The sequence below is a fragment of the Podarcis gaigeae genome (assembly GCF_964106915.1).
Source record: "Podarcis gaigeae genome assembly, chromosome: 10".
Taxonomy (NCBI): domain Eukaryota; kingdom Metazoa; phylum Chordata; class Lepidosauria; order Squamata; family Lacertidae; genus Podarcis; species Podarcis gaigeae.
Window position 1 is genome coordinate 2,689,750 of NC_139686.1, and position 19,948 is coordinate 2,709,697.

At 49.1% G+C, this 19,948-nt stretch overlaps 1 protein-coding gene and 1 long non-coding RNA gene across 3 annotated transcripts; both read left to right on the top strand.

Moving 5' to 3' along the window:
• The first annotated feature begins 449 nt into the window (after positions 1–449).
• On the top strand, positions 450–4,316 carry LOC310826305. Its single transcript, XR_014555720.1, has 3 exons — positions 450–935; positions 1,409–1,544; positions 4,273–4,316. It is a non-coding gene; the product is annotated as an uncharacterized lncRNA (long non-coding RNA).
• A 245-nt stretch (positions 4,317–4,561) lies between these two features.
• ARSA (arylsulfatase A) lies at positions 4,562–17,130 on the top strand. Of its 2 annotated transcripts, XM_083700570.1 has the most exons (8): positions 4,562–5,567; positions 6,560–6,800; positions 8,777–8,995; positions 11,074–11,243; positions 12,729–12,853; positions 14,161–14,288; positions 15,491–15,593; positions 15,700–17,130. In XM_083700570.1, exons 1-8 carry the CDS (start codon positions 5,311–5,313, stop codon positions 16,011–16,013), a joined length of 1,557 nt encoding a protein of 518 aa, XP_083556696.1. In that variant the 5' UTR covers positions 4,562–5,310; the 3' UTR covers positions 16,014–17,130. The 2 variants fall into 2 exon arrangements, with proteins under 2 accessions (XP_083556696.1, XP_083556697.1); XM_083700571.1 differs by lacking the exon at positions 4,562–5,567 and having other exon boundaries at positions 5,598–6,800.
• The last annotated feature ends 2,818 nt before the right edge of the window (positions 17,131–19,948 follow it).

A 19,948-nucleotide genomic window follows, 5' to 3' on the forward strand; every position in this document is an offset into this window, starting at 1 on the left:
CCCCACCCCCCCACCCAGCCTGTTTCTCAAGACTCTCTCTCCCTTCTGCCTCCCCCAGCCCGCCATGCCTCTGTTCTCTATTTCACGGCTTCTGCCACGGCCAAGGAGAATTTTTTTGCGCCTGAGTGGCCACCCTTCTCTAGAGCAAAGCCCTTGCTCTGCAATAAGGCAAGGGCCGGCTCCCTCCTCGCATCTCCGCTGCCCCAAATCTCTCGCAAAAGGTTCGCGCGGCAGCCCTGATCCAGAGTTGTCGGCTTCAGACAGAAAGCTGCGCTGCGCTTTTTGCAGAGAGCTTTCCCGGAAGATGCTGTCTTGCGCCCGCGATGTCGCGTCATCCCATGCCTCCCACCCGCAGCGCAGCCCCGGCCCCAGTGACGCTGCTTTGCACGTGCGTTGCGCACACGCAGCTGAGATCCAGAGGAAGAGAGGCAGGGCAGACGGGGTGAGCACGGAAGCGAGGAAGGCACAGCATCAGATTCTGGGCTTGTTTAAAAGGCATGGAGCATGGGAGCGATACTGGAGACCCCTGAGCATACACAGAATGCGATACAGTCTGCCTGAGATGCAGCCAGCCCCATTGATCTGTTGCACTTTACGGGATCTCCTTAGGGAGGAAGGGGGGTTAATAGGAAGAAGGAGTCATCTCAGTGGAGATTCCTGCACTGCAAAGGGTCGGACTAGATGACCCTGGCTGCTGGGGGACCCCTTCCAAGCGGAGGAGGCGCAAGGGCGAAGCTAAGCGGGAGGTGGCGGCGGCGGCGACGCAGGCAATAGGAGCGGATCCTGCTCGGGACCGATTTTGGGATCCGTTCCAGGGCCCCGCCTTTCAGTGGACTCACCAACTCTCGGGGACAGCAATTCCCAGCCTGCCCCGCGCCGCGGGATCTCGGGAGCGCGCGCAAGAACAGCTGTCGCCGCTGCTGTCGCTCAACCCGGTGGGTCTCCCCGCGATGGGAGGGAAGGTGGAGGGTCGGGCGGATAAGCGGGGCTGCACCCGGTCTGGGCAGCCTCGCCGGGTCGTGGGAAAGGGACAGGCGGGCGGGCGGGCGACCTATCTCTGCGGGCACAGCTGGCACCGCCATGCCCCTTCGCGCGCCCTTTGCGCTCTCGCGCCCCGGATTTCCCCCAGTTCTGCAAACGGGGGGATAGATGCCCGGGCGGGGCTCGAGAGCGGCCACACTTCTGCTGGCGCCATGCCTAGAGCGAATTCGGAGCGAAACCCAACTCGGGGAAGACCCAGTGACGTTTGCCGGGGAAAGTGCCCAGAATTTTTGTTAGGGAGGAGGATGGCGATCGCCCCCAAATTGTTGCGCTTCTTTTGTTGAGTGGGGCGGGCTGCTGCTTGCCGGGGTGGGCAGAACCTCAGGTAACTGAGCATTTTTAATGCTTTTCCATGACCTTTTTGAAGCACTGGGGAAGTGAAAGTGTGGGCGTGCCCCGTGAAGTCAGCTGCCGGACCCTGCGCCTCCTGATGCCTCAAGGCAATGCCAGAGACGTTCTCCTGCCCCCCTCCAGGCATATTCTTGGAGCATTTCTGAGGTTGGGTGAGTGTTGCTCTGGGCGGATGTGGACTTTGTGGTGGGGGACTAAGAGGAGCTTTTGCGGGTGCTTCTCGGGAAGATTGATTTAGGTGTTCTGCCTTGGGAGCTGCCTAAGATGCAGAGGCTGAGGGGGACCCCGCTGGATTAGGCGGAGGTGAGCTTCTGAAGAAGCAAAAATATATATATATATATATGCACTCAGACAGGGAACTGTGGAACAAAGGTTGGTGTGGATCAGGGCCGGATTTACGAATAAGCTAAACAAACTATTTCTTAGGGCCCCACTCTCTTGGGGACCGCAAAAAAATTAAAGGAAAAATAAACTGCATGTACATTTCCAAAATATAAGATAAAAAACAAATAAAATAGCTTTAGATAGCTATTAGGTCCATCTGAAGAAGTGTGCATGCACACGAAAGCTCATACCAAGAACTAACTTAGTTGGTCTTTAAGGTGCTACTGGAAGGATTTTTGTTTTTTGTTTTTATTAGGTCCACAAATTACCTTATAGCATATATTCAGCAGAGGAAACAGCAACAAATAGTTGTTGACAAAGGGCAGCTGGACATATAAAGGGCCCCATTACCTTCAGTAGCTAGCCTTAGGCAGGCATCCCCAAACTCGGCCTTCCAGCTGTTTTGGGACTACAACTCCCATCATCCCTAGCTAACACGACCAGTGGTCAGGGATGATGGGAACTGTAGTCCCAAAACATCTAGAGGGCCGAGTTTGGGGGTGCCTGGCTTAAGGCCTCCTCAAACCTAAATCCAGCCTTGGGTGTTGATGAGTCCTAAGCCTTTAGAGTTCTTTGAGAATGTAAAAAATCAGTTGTGTGGGTTTTGCTGATGAACACAGTGTACTTAGATTTCGCAAAGGCTCTAACTCCATGGGAACGTGGCAAGGTGAGAAAAGGTGTCCTCCTGTGGGCTGCTAACCTGTTGCTGTTGTTGTTTAATAGTTTAGTTGTGTCCGCCTCTTCGTGACCCCCTGGACCAGAGCACGCCAGGCACTCCTGTCTTCCACTGCCTCCCACAGTTTGGTCAAACTCATGCTGGTAGCTTCAAGAACATGGTCCAACCATCTCGTCCTCTGTCGTCCCCTTCTCCTTGTGCCCTCCATCTTTCCCAACATCAGGGTCTTTTCCAGGGAGTCTTCTCATGAGGTGGCCAAAGTATTGGAGCCTCAGCTTCAGGATCTGTCCTTCCAGTGAGCACTCAGGGCTGATTTCCTTAAGAATGGATAGGTTTGATCTTCTTGCAGTCCATGGGACTCTCAAGAGTCTCCTCCAGCGCCAGAATTCAAAAGCATCCATTCTTCGGCGATCAGCCTTCTTTATGGTCCAGCTCTCACTTCCATACATCACTACTGGGAAAACCCTAGTTTTAACTATACAGACCTTTGTTGGCAAGGTGATGTCTCTGCTTTTTAGGATGCTGTCTAGGTTGGTCATTGCTTTTCTCCTAAGAAGCAGGTGTCTTTTAATTTCGTGGCTGCTGTCACCATCTGCAGTGATCATGGAGCCCAAGAAAGTAAAATCTCTCACTGCCTCCATTTCTTCCCCTTCTATTTGCCAGGAGGTGATGGGCCCAGTGGCCATGATCTTCATTTTTTTGATGTTGAGCTTCAGACCATATTTTGTGCTCTCCTCTTTCACCCTCATCAAAAGGTTATTTAATTCCTCCTCACTTTCTACCATCAAGGTTGTGTCATCTGCATATCTGAGGTTTTTGATATTTCTTCCAGCAATCTTAATTACGGCTAGGGATTCATCTAGCCCAGCCTTTTGCATGATGAATTCTGCATATAAATTAAATAAGCAGGGAGACAATATACAGCCTTGTCACACTCCTTTCCCAATTTTGAACCAATCTGTTGTTCCATATCCAGTTCTAACTGTAGCTTCTTGTCCCACATAGAGATTTCTCAGGAGACAGATGTCTTTCTGGAACTCTCTAGCTTTCTCCATAATCCAGCACATGTTTGCAATTTGGTCTCTGGTTCCTCTGCCTCTTCAAAATCCAGCTTGCACTTCTTGGAGTTCTCGGTCCACATACTGCTTAAGCCTGCCTTGTAGAATTTTAAGTATAACCTTGCTAGCATGTGAAATGAGTGCAATTGTGCGGTAGTTGGAGCATTCTTTGGCACTGCCCTTCTTTGGGATTGGGATGTAGACTGATCTTCTCCAATCCTCTGGCCACTGCTGAGTTTTCCAAGCTTGCTGGCATATTGAGTGTAGCACCTTAACAGCATCATCTTTTAAAATTTTAAATAGTTCAGCTGGAATACCATCACTGCTACTGGCCTTGTTATTTGCAATGTTTTCTAAGGCCCATTAGACTTCACTCTCCAGGATGTTTATAATGAATGATTTTAGAGTGTTGTTTGGGCTGTACTTTTGTACTGTTTTATTGTTGTTAGCCACCCTGAGCCCGGCTTCGGCTGGGGAGGGCGGGATATAAATAAAATTTATTATGATGATGATGATGTATGGCTCAAGGTCACCTAACCTGTTAAAGAACAGGAATACAAGAGTAGGAATCAGTGGAGAGTTTTGCTGGTGGAGGGATGTAGAAAGCAGAGCCCTCCAAAATCCGAAGTCCCAACCAGTGTTGTTGTTGTTTTAAAAAATGTTCAGAAATAATCTCAAGGAAGGGTTAGCAGTGAAGTGATCCTGCTTCCAGATAACATCACAATATTCCGTGTGGTCGAAACATAAAAGAATTGTGTGTAGTTCCAGAAAGATTTCTCCGAACTGGATGACAACAAAATGGCAGGGCAGGAAAGGAGAAGCAAAAATTCTCTGTGTGGAAAAGTTGCAATGTTTGTTGCTTTTTAGATTAGAAAAGCAGTTAGTCACAGGAATGGTGTGGCAAACATGATCATATTCATGGTATGGACATCTGCAGGAGTTCTTCCGGCTGGGGGGAGGGAAGTGAAACACAGAAAGTGTGGAGCTGGCTATAAATCCCTGTGAAAAATGAGAAGAATAGGGCATATGCATTTTTTTGTCTCCCATTACTGGTTCTATGAATGTTGGAAACATGGGTGTAGGGGAAGTGGAAAGAGCAAAGGTTTCTTTTCCCCCTCTTATAATGCTGGAACTCAGAGCCCTTCAGTGAAGCTGAATGTTGGAAGATTTCAGGGCAGACAAAAGGAAGTCCTACCTCACTCAGTGTATCCTTAAACAGTGTTGGCTGCCGCCTTAAATGACTCTAAAAGAGGGTTTGGCAGATTCATGGTGGATAAGCGCTAGTGCTCTTCAGAATCAGGACACCAGTTCCTGGGATTCCCAACTGGGGAGAGGAGCTGTTGTGCTTGGATCCTGCTTGGGACTTCCCAAGGGAGCATCTGGTTGGCCCTGGGATAACAGGATCCTGGATTAGATGGGCCTCCTTTGGCTTGATGCAGCAACGTTCTTCTTTTGTTTTCAGAGAGTCTTCTTTCTTTGGTCTTCATGTTTTCGGTGATGCCCTCTTCAATATCTCCATCCCTGCCGAGCTGTCGGTTCTCCTTGTAGACTTGTCTTCTACAGAGCACCTGCCATCTGCCTCAAAGAGGAGGATTATCTGTGACAACCTCCTAGTGCTGTGATCTTGCTATTCTAGAGTCGGGGTGCGGGTAGCTGAGAAGAGGCAATGGTTGTTTTGAGCTGGGGAGGCTAGAACATTTGGTTCCTGCCCTGTCTCTGTAGTCACTCCAGCAAAGCTTCTTCTGACTATAGGCCAACAGGCACCAACCTTGGCATTAAGTACCTGGGCAGCATCTGGGGATGGTCTTTGGGAACACGCCTTCATTAGCCATGCCTTCTCTAGGACTTGTGCTTCTGTGCCTGGTGGCCCTGGCTCCGCTGAGTTCCGCCCGCCAGCCCCCCAACATTGTCCTCATTTTCGCCGATGACCTGGGCTTTGGAGATCTGGGCAGCTATGGGCATCCCACCTCCTCGACACCCAACCTGGACAAGATGGCGGCCGCCGGCCTACGGTTCACCGACTTCTATAGCAGCAGTCCTGTCTGCAGCCCCTCCCGGTACGCCAATCCCCATCTCCTTTTCTTGCTCAATTGTTGGGAGTTAGTTAATGTGACATAAGTCACACCAAAGGGGAGAGTCATCTTTCCCGGACTCAGTCCCTTCTCCCAACACCACAGATATGCAGTTATACAGACTATGCTAACCGTAAAATGTTCTGGACACCAGTACACACACGATGACTGGTCCTTGTATGTTCTATCGCTCCCTTCCCTCAGTCCTTGGGCAGGGGTGGACTTTGGTAAAAAGGCACCCCGAGCAAGGACAAAATTGGGCACCCCTTCCAACCTTGAGTCATTATTATTGAGTATTATTCTTACCGTATTGGCTGGGATATAAGCTGCACCCACAACTAAGCCACACCTTTAAAATTTAGGGTGGGGAAGAGAGAGAGAAAAGACAATACCCAAATATAAGCTGCTTCCTTAAAATTGGGTTACAGGTTGAAAATCGCTGCATTGGGTAGAATTGTAACTCCGAGCCAATTGAAGCCTTTGAGCTTGCAAGCCCGCAAAAGTTTCCATACAACCGCTAAAATCACAAATCACTATTCAGTCGCCACAATTCCACAGGCACTCACACTCGTAAATGGCAACAGTCTGAAGCTTGCAAATTGGCAAGAAAACATGTTTTGTTCCTTTTTACTGTACGTCTGTTTCAGCAGTGATATCGTAAAAACCCATTTTTGTAAGGTCGCAAATTTAAGCTGCAGTTTAACTTTTCACGGTCGGAATTTGGCGGGGGGGGGGGGAGTGAGGCTTATATTCAGGCCAATACGGTATTATTCTGCACCCCCTCTACTCAGCGCCCAGTTGGGGGGGGGGACTGCCCACATTTCCCTAAATCTGGCACTGCCTGGGGCACCTTTCCTTGAGTGGGCAGGTGACTGCATGTTCCTTTTGGAGTGGGTGGGGTTTGGCTGGAGGAAGGTGACTGCCTGGCTGTTGTCCCAGAAGTCTAGCGTCTTTCCTACTTGCTCTCACCCCTCCAGGGCAGCCCTGCTGACGGGTCGCTACCAGACCCGCTCCGGCATTTACCCCGGCGTGTTCTACCCTGGCTCCCGAGGAGGCCTCCCCTTGGCCGAGGTGACTCTGGCGGAGCTGCTGAAGGGGCGAGGCTATGCCACCGCCATGATAGGCAAGTGGCACCTGGGCCTCGGACCGAATGGGACATTCCTGCCCATGCACCAAGGGTTCGACCAATTCCTGGGGGTGCCCTACTCGCATGACCAGGTGAGATGCGGCCCGGTGGGCAAAGCAGGGAGCAGCGCAGGCTCAGAAGGGGGAAGGCTTGGAGTCACTGCAGGAAAGGAGGAGAGCTGGGCTAGGAGACACTTGTGCTGTGCTTTAGGCTGCAGTTGAAGCAGTTTTAATGAGAGGGTCTAACTCAGATCTGCTTGGGGAAGTGCGAGGTTTTCCCCCACAGTTACAGCATACACTGTGAATTCGGTGGTTAGTTCATTTTTTTATATAAAAAAAGAAAAGCACTGAATTCAGCAGGTTCGGATTTGAGCCTGACTACCTTGGGACATGGGTGGTGCTGTGGGTTAAACCACAGAGCCTAGGACTTGCCGATCAGAAGGTCGGTGGTTCGAATCCCCGCGACGGGGTGAGCTCCCGTTGCTCGGTCCCTGCTCCTGCCCACCTAGCAATTCGAAAGCACGTCAAAGTGCAAGTAGATAAATAGGTACCGCTCCGGTGGGAAGGTAAACGGCATTTCCGTACACTGCTCTGGTTCGCCAGAAGCGGCTTAGTCATGCTGGCCACATGACCCGGAAAAACTGTCTGCGGACAAACTCCGGCTCCCTCGGCCAGTAAAGCGAGATGAGCACCGCAACCCCAGAGTCGGTCACAACTGGACCTAACTGTCAGAGGTCCCTTTACCTTTTACCTTTACATTGATATTACATTGGCAATACAATATCACTTAATTCTTTGGAAAATGCTTCTCACAAACGAATCACAGAACAGTAGAGTTGGAAGGGACGCAGAGCGTTATCTAGTCCAACCCCCTGCAATGCAGGGATCTTTAAGCATTAAATTAACAATGCAATGAACTTTAAACATTCTTGGGAACGGGCTGCTGGTCAGGATTTGCATTTGGTCTGCTCTGGCAAGGCTCTTGTTAAATTCTTCGCTGTGAAATGTTGATGAATTGTGTGTGAGAGAGAGCAGTGCCAGATTTAAGTATAAGCTAAACAAGCTCTAGCTTAGAGGCACACTCTCTTGCCCCCGCCCCCCAAAAAAAATTAAAGGAAAAAATCATGGATGTACATTTCAAAAATATAAGACAAATAACCAATAAAATAAAACCTACATCCAGCAACAGTGTTTTGTGTTGTGTAGGCTCCTATGATGTAAGTCATGGGCCCGGCCTGCTAGCCTGCTCCCTAAAATATCACTAGTTTGTTCATTTCTATAATAATAATATTATAATAATTTATTATTTATACCCCGCCCATCTGGCTGAGTTTCCCCAGCCACTCTGGGCGGCTCCCAATCGAGTGTTAAAAACAATACAGCATTAAATATTAAAAACGTCCCTAAACAGGGCTGCCTTCAGATGTCTTTTAAAAATAGGATAGCTGCTTATTTCCTTGACATCTGATGGGAGAGTGTTCCACAGGGCGGGCGCCACCACCGAGAAGGCCCTCTGCCTGGTTCCCTGTAACCTCACTTCTTGCAATGAGGGATCCGCCAGAAGGCCCTCAGCACTGGATCTCAGTGTCCGGGCTGAACGATGGGGGTGGAGACGCTCCTTCAGGTATATTTCTGTATATAGGGTGCCTACATTCTGCATGGACTAGTTGCACACCAACATGTGCAAATGGCTTGAGATACCTATGAGGTCCATCAATTACCATATAGCATACATTCAACACACAAAACAGTGACCATTTGTTGTTGACAAAGGACAGCTGGACATATCAAGAGCCCCATTACCTTCAGTAGCTTAGGGCCTCATCAAACCTAAATCCGGCCGTGTGTGTGTGTGTGTGTGTGAGAGAGAGAGATATTAAGGTTAAACTTCATCATCGCCCATATGGGAGTGGTGCTGGTGGAGCTAGAACAATGAGTGGAAGCCCTTAAATGGGCTTCTAAGGCAATGAGCGCCTGTCATTTTGTGTGCATTCTGTGCCTCTGGCATGCTCTGACTGCTCCTCTCTCCTGTGATAACACCGCCTTTCTCCTTTCTTGTCCTGCTGCAGGGCCCCTGCCAGAACCTCACCTGCTTCCCCCCGGACACGCCCTGCTTTGGGACCTGCAAGCAGGGAGTGGTTCCCGTCCCCCTGTTCTGGAACCAGAGCATCATAGAGCAACCTCTGTCCCTCCCACACTTGCAGCCTCTCTACAACGGCTTTGCCCGAGATTTCATTCTCGGTTGCACACGGCGCAACCAGTCCTTCCTGCTATATTATGCCTCCCATGTAAGTTCCGGAGCTCTTTGTGCAGGCTTGGGGCAAAGAACCCAGGCAGTTAAGTTTTATTCCTGTCCTTCGGATGGGCTGGAGCCTGTTCTCTGGAGTCCAGCAGAGCTCCAGCGCTGCCTGCAGCTGTGTGAGATGCGCTTGTATGCCACACAGGAAAGAATGAGCGGCCGCATGGTCCTCCACCTCTCTGGTTGATAGGGGTTTTGACACACCCTGCTCCCCTCTGAAACTAATATTATTATTAATAATAATTTATTATTTATACCCTGCCCATCTGTCTGGGTTTCTCCAGCCACTCTGTGCGGCACCCAACAAAATATTAAAAGCACAATAAAACTTCAAACATTAAAAACTTCCCTAAACAGGGCTGCCTTCAGATGTCTTCTAAAAGTCAGATAGTTGTTTATTTCCTTGACATCTGATGGGAGGGTGTTCCCCAGGGCGGGCGCCACCACCGAGAAGGCCCTCTGCCTGGTTCCCTGGTGTAACCTCATTTCTCACAGGGAGGGAACCTCCAGAAGGCCCTCAGTGTCCAGGCTGAATGATGGGGGTGGAGACACTCCTTCAGGTATACTGGACCGAGGCCATTTAGGGCTTTAAAGCACCAGAACTTTGAATTGTGCTCAGAAACGTACTAGGGGCCAATGTAGGTCCTTCAGGACCAGTATTATAAGGTCTCAGCAGCCACTCCCAGTCACCAGTCTGGCTGCTGCATTCTGGATTAGTTGTAGTTTCCATATCACCTTCAAAGGTAGCCCCACATAGAGCGCATTGCAGTAGTCCAAGCGGGAGATAACTACAGCAGGTGTTTCTTCACACAGAGCAGAACTGCTGCAAGTCTCTTGTCTAGAGCGGATTTTGAAAAAGGGTCGTGTGCTTTAAAAGAATAGTCAGAGTTCCCCGTTTCATGTTTAGCCCCACCCTTGGTTGATGAAATGCATCCTGCAAAATAATCACATGTATGCACATTTCTGATGGTCCAGACCCTTCTCAAAACCTCAAGGCTCTTCTGCTGCCAAATGATGATTTTATAAATATAAAATGCGACATGTTTCTGACCACCAGGTGCAGGCAGTTAAGAGCACTGCTGGGCTGCCCCTGTCCTTAACAAAGAATTGTAAGAGTTGGAAGGGACTCTGAGGGTCCTCTAGCCTAACCCCACACAATGCCGGACTCTTAACGAAAACATACATGGCAGATGGCCGTCCGACCTCTGCTTAAAACCCTCCAAGGAAAGAAAGTCCATCATCTGCTATTGTAGATGGTCTGTTCTGCTACTGTGTATGACTTGTGTTGTCAGAAAGTTCTTCCTGGTGTTTAGTGGGAACAAAACAAAATAATGAAGTTAAAACACCATTAAAACACTGCAACAAGGCAATTAAACCAGTTAGTAATGCTGCAGCAGCCTTATAATCAGTTCAAAAGCCTGTGAGAAAATGTGTTTCTTTAAGTTGTCTCCTAGAAGTCATGAGGGGGGGGGGCATATCTCCAGATGGAAAGACTTATACAGTGGTACCTCTAGTTACAAACATACCGGTAATTCGTTCTGGAGGTCCGTTCTTAACCTAAAACTGTTCTTAGCCAGAGGTGTGCTTTCGCTACCGTTGCACCACCAGCACACGATTTCCGTTCTCATCCTGGGGCAAAGTTCTCAACTCGAGGTACCTCTTCCAGGTTAGCAGAGTTTGTAACCTGAAGCATTTCTAACCTGAGGCATTTGTAACTTGAGGTACCACTGTATATAACAAGGGAGCCACCACAGAGAAGCCCCAGCCAGGAAAATGGGAATGGTAGAGATCAACTTTTGGACAAATTAAGCTGTGAGTGGGGGTGGAGCATGGCGGTACACATAGTTTTAATTTCCCAGCATCTGCTCTATCAATTGCAATGAGCCAGGATGCTTAAAGGGGGAGAGAGCTATTCCCTCCTGCATCGTCCTTGCATGCTCCCCAGAGGACTCTTGCTGGGCCACCTTGGGCAATGGAACCAGCAAGGCTCTTCCGAGGTTTCCTGGTGAAACTATTCTGCTGAAGTTAGGAACATTGACAGGTGCCTTGTTCTCTGCTCATCCACAGCACACGCATTACCCCCAGTTTGGAAGTGAAGAATACGCAGGCCGCTCGCCCAGGGGCCCTTTTGGAGATGCCCTCCTTGAGTTTGATGGATCCGTGGGGCACATTTTGCAAGCGCTGCAGGACGGCGGGGTAGCCGAAAACTCCCTGGTGTTCTTCACCGCCGACAACGGGTGAGGCTGCTTCTCATCTCCAAGATATCTAACCCAGAACTGGGTCTCAACGTTGTTGTTTTGCTCGGGAAGCAGGAAAGATTGGCAAAGACTGTTGCGGATTTTATTAAGACGGACAGTGAATTACTGACATTGGAGACTAGTTCTGCTGCCTTAATATACTTTTTGACTACAGCTGAGCTCCTGAGCTCCTTGAAGGAAAATTGATCCATCTGGCCATAAGATATGGCTGCAGAATTTGGGGAGCTTTGAGTTCCAGGCAACTTATGTGCATTGAACACATGCAAGTTCAACTGTATGCGGTTGACATTGCACAAATTAAACACATGGAAGGCAGAGAGCTTAAAAGCTCTTTTTGTGCAGGGCTTCCCCAGTGTGGAAGGAGCATTTAAACTCTCAGACTTCCTTACTGGGCTCTGGCAGGCTCTCATGAGATCTTGCGATGGCCATGCAAGATCTCGCAAGAGCCTCCCAGAGACCAGTAAGTAAACTCAGTGTTTGAAAGCTCTCTTTCCCATTTGTGGTGAGGGGTTAAGACCCTTTTGGCATGCTGGCTCTGGAAGGTAAAGATGATCGCACAGGGGCACTTCCAAGACGTTGTTTTGACCATACGCGATTTTGGCTTTATACACACAGCCCAGGGAAATTAATCCCTACGTAAGACGCAAGTGATCTGCACCACGTTTGTTAGAAAGGGGATGTTTTAATGGAAAATGAGTGAGGTCCCAACCAAAGAAGAAGAATGTTAAACTGATGGAATATAGCTAACATATAGAATAAGAAAACAAGAAAAATGCATGTTTAAAGAAGACTGGAAAATGTTTACTGAATATATGGGTGAAAATTGTGTTCATTTGAAAACGCTGGTAGCATTAAGATAAATTCGACAGTGCGAATAAGATTTGATGGATGTAGCAATTGATTACTGAACGGTTTAGTTCATGTAAAATATGTAGAGATGTAAGGTATGTAAAAGGACACGGGTAGTGCTGTGGGTTAAACCACAGAGCCTAGGGTTTGCCGATCAGAAGGTCAGTGGTTCAAATCCCTGCGACGGGGTGAGCTCCCGTTGCTCAGTCCCTGCTCCTGCCAACCTAGCAGTTCGAAAGCACATCAAAGTGCAAGTAGATAAATAGGCACCACTCCAGCGGGAAGGTAAACGGCGTTTCTGTGCGCTGTTCTGGTTCGCCAGAAGCGGCTTAGTCATGCTGGCCACATGACCTGGAAGCTGTATGCCGGCTCCCTCGGCCAGTAAAGCGAGATGAGCGCCGCAACCCCAGAGTCAGTCACGACTGGACCTAATGGTCAGGGGTCCCTTTACCTTTAGGATATATACAATGAACCATGGAAAGAAGAGAAGGGAAGTTATTGATTTAAGGTTGCTTAAATGAGTATTTCGAAACGTAATTAAGAAAATGTTTTAAATGAAAAAGGGGTGGGGTGGGAGAATATTGCATCCTAATGTTCATTTCCTCTCACCTGCAGCCCTGAAACTATGCGCATGTCCCGAGGAGGCAGCTCTGGCCACCTCAAGTGTGGCAAGGGCACAACGTATGAGGGTGGAGTGAGGGAGCCTGCTGTGGCCTATTGGCCAGGCCGCATTGCCCCAGGTACGTCCGGCCCTTGCAGCCTCAGGGTTGCAGCAACTGCTAGAGCAGGTGCAGTCCTGCATCCAGGGGTGGAGCAAGGTGGGGGCAATGGGGGCGGGCCGCCCCAGGTATCATTACCGAGGGGGGTGACATTCGGCACACTGCATGCCTGCGATTCCTGCCTACTGCAATCTGTCAGGGGAATTGATGGATCTGGGCCACTTTGCCGGCAGCTTCCCCCCCCCCCCATTTTGACAGCCCCGCACTCCCTGGTTGCTTTAGGAGGCAGGGAGGCAGGGAGGCAGGCAAGCAAACAAGCAAAGGGCGAAGGGAAGAAGAGAAGGAGAATCTCCCTCAACTCAGGACCCAAAGCCTGTAACCCCAAAAGAAACTCAAGAACTTTGGCCAACCCTCCCCTAAAAAAACGGGACGTGGCTGGTGCTGTGGGTTAAACCACAGAGCCTAGGACTTGCCGATCAGAAGGTTGGCGGTTTGAATCCCCGCCATGGGGTGAGCTCCCGTTGCTCGGTCCCAGCTCCTGCCCACCTAGCAGTTCGAAAGCACCTCAAAGTGCAAGTAGATAAATAGGTACCGCTCTGGCAGGAAGGTAAACAGCGTTTCTGTGCGCTGCTCTGGTTCGCCAGAAGTGGCATAGTCATGCTGGCCACATGACCCGGAAGCTGTATGCCGGCTCCCTCGGCCAGTAAAGCGAGATGAGCACTGCAACCCCAGAATTGGCCACGACTGGACCTGACGGTCAGGGGTCCCTTTACCTTTACCCCTAAAAAAAAACTCAACAACTCCTGGCAATGACAATGCATAGATCACAGCCAGTCTTTTTATACTGTGAGTAGATCGCAGTCTCTTGGGAGTCCAACTAGATTTCAGGGGGGAGGGGGTGACAAGCAATTTTCCACACCGGGTGCCACCTAACCTTGCTATGCCACTGCTTGCATCTGTCCTGGCTATCCTTCCTGGCTTGTGTTCAGAGGATGTCACAGCACATGTCTTCCAAATCGGGGCTGGGCACCTGGTGTGTTTTTTTTTAAAAAAATATTTTTTAAAGGACTGCCTCCCCATCCTGGACCTTGCAGGTCGTGTTTACAATCTAGCAGGAAGGACAGGGGTTGCTTTGGCTGGCGGTGAAACTGGGTGTATTGCTTGCCTGTCGGTTACATGGTGGTATTATAATTAATACTATTTTTAATGGATTTCTAGGGGGTATACCTTCCCCGGGTGGGCTAAAACAAGTCAACGCCAAAATTTAAAGTACCATACCCCAATTGTCTTTCGCTGCCCCCTCTTTTCCTGTCTGTTTCTGCATTCAGGTGTGACCCATGAGCTGGCCAGCACCCTAGACATCCTGCCTACAGTGGCAGCCTTGGTTGGGGTTCCTCTCCCCAATGTCACACTGGACGGCTACGACCTCAGCCCCATCATCTTTGGAGGTGGGAAGGTGAGCTTCCGGTTGGTTTCTCCTTCTCAGCAGCGGCTGTCACAGTCAGTGTGAATTGAAATGGCCTGCAGGGTGGGGGAGCAGGTAGGGGCAGGGAAGCGGGGTGGTCCGTTGACCCCTCTGCACTCCATCCTGCTTCCTTGGTGCCACTGCAGATGGTCTTCCAGGATTGCAGCAGTTCCACCACGTTCCCTCCGACACCATTTGCGGAACCGCAAGGCGTCGAGCAAATCTCTGGGGCCGTGGTGCTTGGGGGGAACTTGGTGATGCTGGAGAGCAGCTGTGCTACCTAGTTTGAGAAGCGTGCTGGATTTAGGTTTGATGAGGCCCTAAGCTACTGAAGGTAATGGGGCTCTTGATATATCCAGCTGCTGCTGCTGGAGCAAATACTTCTGTGCTTCCAGGTAAGGTTAGGCTAAGCATGTGGGAATGTTAAGGATAGTAGGAGAGGATATATTGATTAAATATTATCCTTCCTTCACTCACTCTCATGAGTCATGTAGCAGAGCAGAAAGCTAGTTTGCAGATTAGTTTGAATCTCTTTAGTTAAGCAGATTGGATTATTCCTGGTGTCCCCTTTTATCCTTCTTAAAAGTATAAGGACACAAGAGTCTCTCCTTAAAAGTAACAAGAAGTTTACTCACATTCAGTTCATGGTATGATCCCCGAAGTCAGGCTTTAGCTAGCAGTTACAAATACAGAGAAAAGTGTGGCTTACATCCTTTGTAAGGATCAAAGCCCATGTGCTGCTAGCTGAGAGCCAGCAGACAGCAAAATGCATTAAGAGAACAGCATCAAGAGAACAAAAATGGCAGCAGCAGTATGGAATCAAGAAAGAGAGATGGCTGCGTGACTCGTCTCTTTTATGGAGTCAGCCAGAGCCATGCCCATCTCCCTGGTCACATGCAGGGGGAGGATGCTCTAGATCAGTGGAACAGGAAGTTACACTGACCGGATGTCCCCCTGCTTGTGCCCATTCTAGAGAAATAAGGAATGTTGCATTTGACTGCACCAGTGGATTACACCCCACAAAGCAGACCTGTTGCTGAAGGCGTCCCGCTCAACGTTTTCTCTGTTGGCAGCCAATGAAGTGGAAAATCTCATGCGTTGCATATTACCTTCCCCATATTGTTGTTCCTTAAATTTATATGCTGCCTTTCAACCAAATATCACAAGGCATATCATTCTGGCTCCTCTTTCAGAGTCCCCGTCAGACCATGTTCTATTACCCACCAGCCCCCAGCCAGTCGCTCGGCGTCTTCGCAGTCCGCTATGGAAAATACAAAGCCCACTTCTTCACGCAAGGTAAGCCCAGGGCTTGATCCTGCCTTGCTCTCCTTATGGTCACCTGAACCCCTTCCTGAGCTGGGACGGCAGTGGTGCACCATGTCTCCTTTTTGTGTCATTGCAGGAGCCTTCCTTAGCGACACAACCCCCGACCAGGACTGCCACGGGATGACCCCCCTGACGGGCCACGAGCCCCCGCTGCTCTTTGACCTGGAGTCAGATCCTGCGGAGAATTACAACCTCCTTCAAGGCGGCCCTGTGGGACCCGACGTCCTGTCTGCCCTCAAGGAGCTCTCTCTGCAGAAGGCGCTTTTCGATAAACAGATGGAGTTTGGGGAGAGTCAGCTTGCGAGGGGCAGTGACCCTTCACTGGAGCCCTGCTGTTCTCCTTCATGTAGCCCAAAGCCTTTGTGCTGCAGCTGCGCGTCGGACTCTTAGCCTCCCTTGCATAAGCTCCTGCCACTCACCGTACTCTGCACAGCTGAACAGTTGCGAACTCCAATGAGGGCTTTCAGCACCCTTTTCATTGAGGGAAATCCACATGTTAGGGACATAGGAAACCATACAGAGTCAGACCATTTGGCCCAACTAGGTCTGCATTGTCTAAACTGACTGGCAGCAGCTTCCTGGGGTTTCAAGGAAGGGAAGTCCCCAGCCCTGCCTAGAGATGCAGGATTTGCACTCAGGACCTCAGTGCTTTTAAAACAGGGGTCAGCAACCTTTTTCAGCTGTGGGCCGGTCCACCATCCCTCAGACCATGTGGTGGGCCGGACTATATTTTGGAAAAAAATATGAACAAATTCCTATGTCCCACAAATAACCCAGAGATGCATTTTAAATAAAAGGACACATTCTACTCATGTAAAAACATGCTGATTCCCAGACTGTCAGTGGGCCGGATTGAGAAGGCGATTGGGCCGGATCCGGCCCATGGGCCTTAGGTTGCCTACCCCTGCCCCTGCTTTAAATGTCCCTGGATCCTCAGAGAGGCTGGTCCAACAGTGCGAAAGCAAGACATGGTCTTAGAGGTGGTTGCAGCAGGCAGCTTTGCCTCTGCCCATGCCAACATACTCTGTAAAACCTTGCCACTTCGAGTGTTCGCGATGACTGGTCCTCTTCTTCTTTCTCCTTGGAGGAGGACTTTGTGGGATCAACTTCCAACCGTGCCTAGCTCATCTCCCCCAAGGGCAGTGTTCTGGGTGACTTGCATTTAGGAATGAATTCTGTCCAGCCAGAGGTTGCCTGGTTTGCTCTGTGTTCTCTGTGACAAATGTCTCTCTGCTCACTGGAATTCGCCAGTCTTCAGGCAGAGCCTGGTAGGGCTTGGCTTAACTGCGGAAGTATACATTGGACTATCTTCTCCCTACACCTTCCCTATGCCCTCTGTCGCACCCTTTCTCAGCCCATCGGACGGCCCTTCCACTTCAAGGGGGTGGCTCATATCTTAAGAAAACTAGAAGGCAGCGCTAGAACCACAACACATCCCAAAAAGAAGCCAAGCTGTTTACACGGTTGATGTATGCAATAATAAAGAACTTGAGAAGCCTGGGATGAATTGAGAAGCCCAGATATTCCTTTGTTAACACCCTGCCTTTCTTCCTCCTTGGAACCCGTGGGGTTCCTAAGTGGTCAACCATCCATGCATTGACCAGACCTTTGCAGGTTCAGCATCAGCAAACTGGTGGCACCATGTGCCCTCACTTCATGGAAAGCCAGCTATGTACAAGGTCTGGTCCTCACCAGGGGTGGGGAGTGGGGAGGAACCAGGCACCAAAATGGATCATCTCAGTTTTTGGATTGGGAGCAGCTCCAAGCAGGCTCTGTGGCCCAAATGCTCAGGGCCATCATCATCATCATCATCATCATCATCATCATCATCAAACCTTTTATTGGCATCACATACAAACATCCAGAGTAAATCAATACAGAATGACCACCTCCCCAATGTCACAGAACATTTGTCAAATGAAAAGAGGTGAAAAGTCTTAACGTTACATCTCTAGGTCTCCAGGGAGATCAGATGTCTGCAACGTGTTTCTGCGACAAAAAACCAAATAAAGATATTTAGCTGCTAATTTGGTGAGCCCCTGATCATTCCCCAGTAATAAAACGTGTATGATCTCCAACTCTGGTTTCCATTCGGGCGCCACCACCGAGAAGGCCCTCTGCCTGGTTCCCTGTAACCTCGCTTCTCGTAGGGAGGGAACCACCAGAAGACCCTCAGACCTGGACCTCAGTGTCTGGGCTGAACGAAGGCGGTGGAGACGCTCCTTCAGGTATACAATGTTGAGGAAAGTATCCTGCAACCTCTTGGAGACACTGGCAGGGTCTGCCACAGCAACATCAGGAAGGTGTTTCCCATATTTCCTGCAGGTGACTGGAGAGGCAAATCTTCTGGAAACTAAAAGCAAACTTCCTCATGGGAAGCAAATGGTGCACTAATTTGGAGGAAGGCCTGACTCTTCGTAGTATCTCTCTGCTTGTGAGCTAATGAAGCATCGTGCGGATTTGAATGCCATCCTGGCTTGTAGGCAGTCATCTTCCTCCTTTCCCCCAGCTGGAAATTGTAACAGTGGTCTGCCTAATAAGGATGTTGCAGGTGTGGCTGAGATATCCTTTCAAGGCTCAAAATGGCCTTTATCAAAGCAGTCTTTTTATTTCACATTTCATACCGTATTTTGGTATATAATCCTTCAGTCCCAGGAGCAATAAATGAAATTGTAATAAACTTGGGCTCACAGAGGTATTTTTTCCAGGGAAGAGATGTAGTCAGGTCTGCATTTTGCCAGGTGATTTTGTTTCTTAAAAATGGGTGGGGGGTAGTATTGAAGCACCCTGCTTGTGGTTAACGCTTAGCTGGAATGAAATATTCAATGCAGCAATAGAGAAATTAAAATAATTTATTTATCAGACAAATAAATGAGAGACACAGTGGTATATGGTTACCAAAGCTCTGCCCACTCCAGCCCTGATGGTCAGCACTTATATTTCCTCAGCCCAGCCCCCTTGCTCCTCCTTTGGCTGCCTCTGTCCAATCAGCCTGGTTGAAATTCCTATTGGCTGTTTGCTAGAACCAATCATAAAAGACACACCCATTTTCTATTACCTTTTATGGGAGACAAAGAGCTATATTTCCTTCTATCTATAAATGGCAAACAAGTAGCCATATATCTTACATTTGCCTCAACAAGGCACCTTAATTACCAGATCACCTATTGCCCTCCTTGCCCTCCAAAACAGATGGCTAAAACAGATGCCCATGCTTTTAAACAGATCTTGGGTTCACATTCTCACACACCATCAATACCATGTGCCTCCCATTAGGCTTTAGCCACATTTTCATAAGGTTAAAGGGCAAGAGCTAATAGAAATAGCAGCTGGCTTGAAAGGGGGGTTGCTGTTGGAAAGTGTTTTTACTAAGTTGCTTTTTACTTTGAAAGGGCCTTTGCTTCTAAAAATCTATATATGTTATGTATGAAATATATTGGCTTAAATGTAATTATGCAAAGGATTTAGATTATTTGCTGTTTATAGTCTGGTTTAAAACCATGTATATATTTGAATCCCCCCCTTTAAATTGCCTCTGGCTGTTTTGGGAAAGGTGGGTAAGAAAATGTAATAAGAGTAATGAACGGCATACAATTTGTATTTGCTAATATAACAACAATGTATACAGTCATACCTCGTGTTGCATCCGCTCCATGTTGCATCTTTTTGCGCTGCAACCCGGAAGTACCGGAACAGGTTACTTCTGGGTTTCACCGCTTGCGCATGCACAGAAGCACTAAATTGCGCTTCACATATGTGCAGAAGCGCCAAATTGCGCTGCACGCCTGCAGAGACACAGCACTTCTAGTTGCAGGCATTTCACATTACGGACAGGCCTCCAGAATGGATCCTGTCCATAACATGAGGTACTACTGTAATCAGTTTTAGAAAAATAACTAGTTAGCTAAGGAAAGTGGATATCACATTTGGTCATCTCACCTCTGCCTAGAAGAAGAACCTTTGGGCACAAGAAACATCAGAGAAGGAATTGGGAAACCGATTTCAGCCTCACCACTTGCCAAAGGTCTCTTGGTGATGTGGAGGCATTTGCCAGCCTGACCCCAGGGTGTTTTGCAGGCTGAGGTGGATCAGTTGCTCCCAACAGCCCCTGTGATGTTTCCATAGCTCTATGGGTTTCTCTATGAGCATCCTTCCAAGGGACCGCTGGGGTTATTTGTGAAATTGGGCAGGCTGTGGATTGAGTCCCGACACCTGCTGCTCAGATCAGACCAAACAGAAAGGCCTTGCTGGGCTTCCAGAAGATTGCAGGCTTCCAGAAGGTCTATTGTGTAGAGGTTCCACAGCCCAGCCATGATGACCAGTCC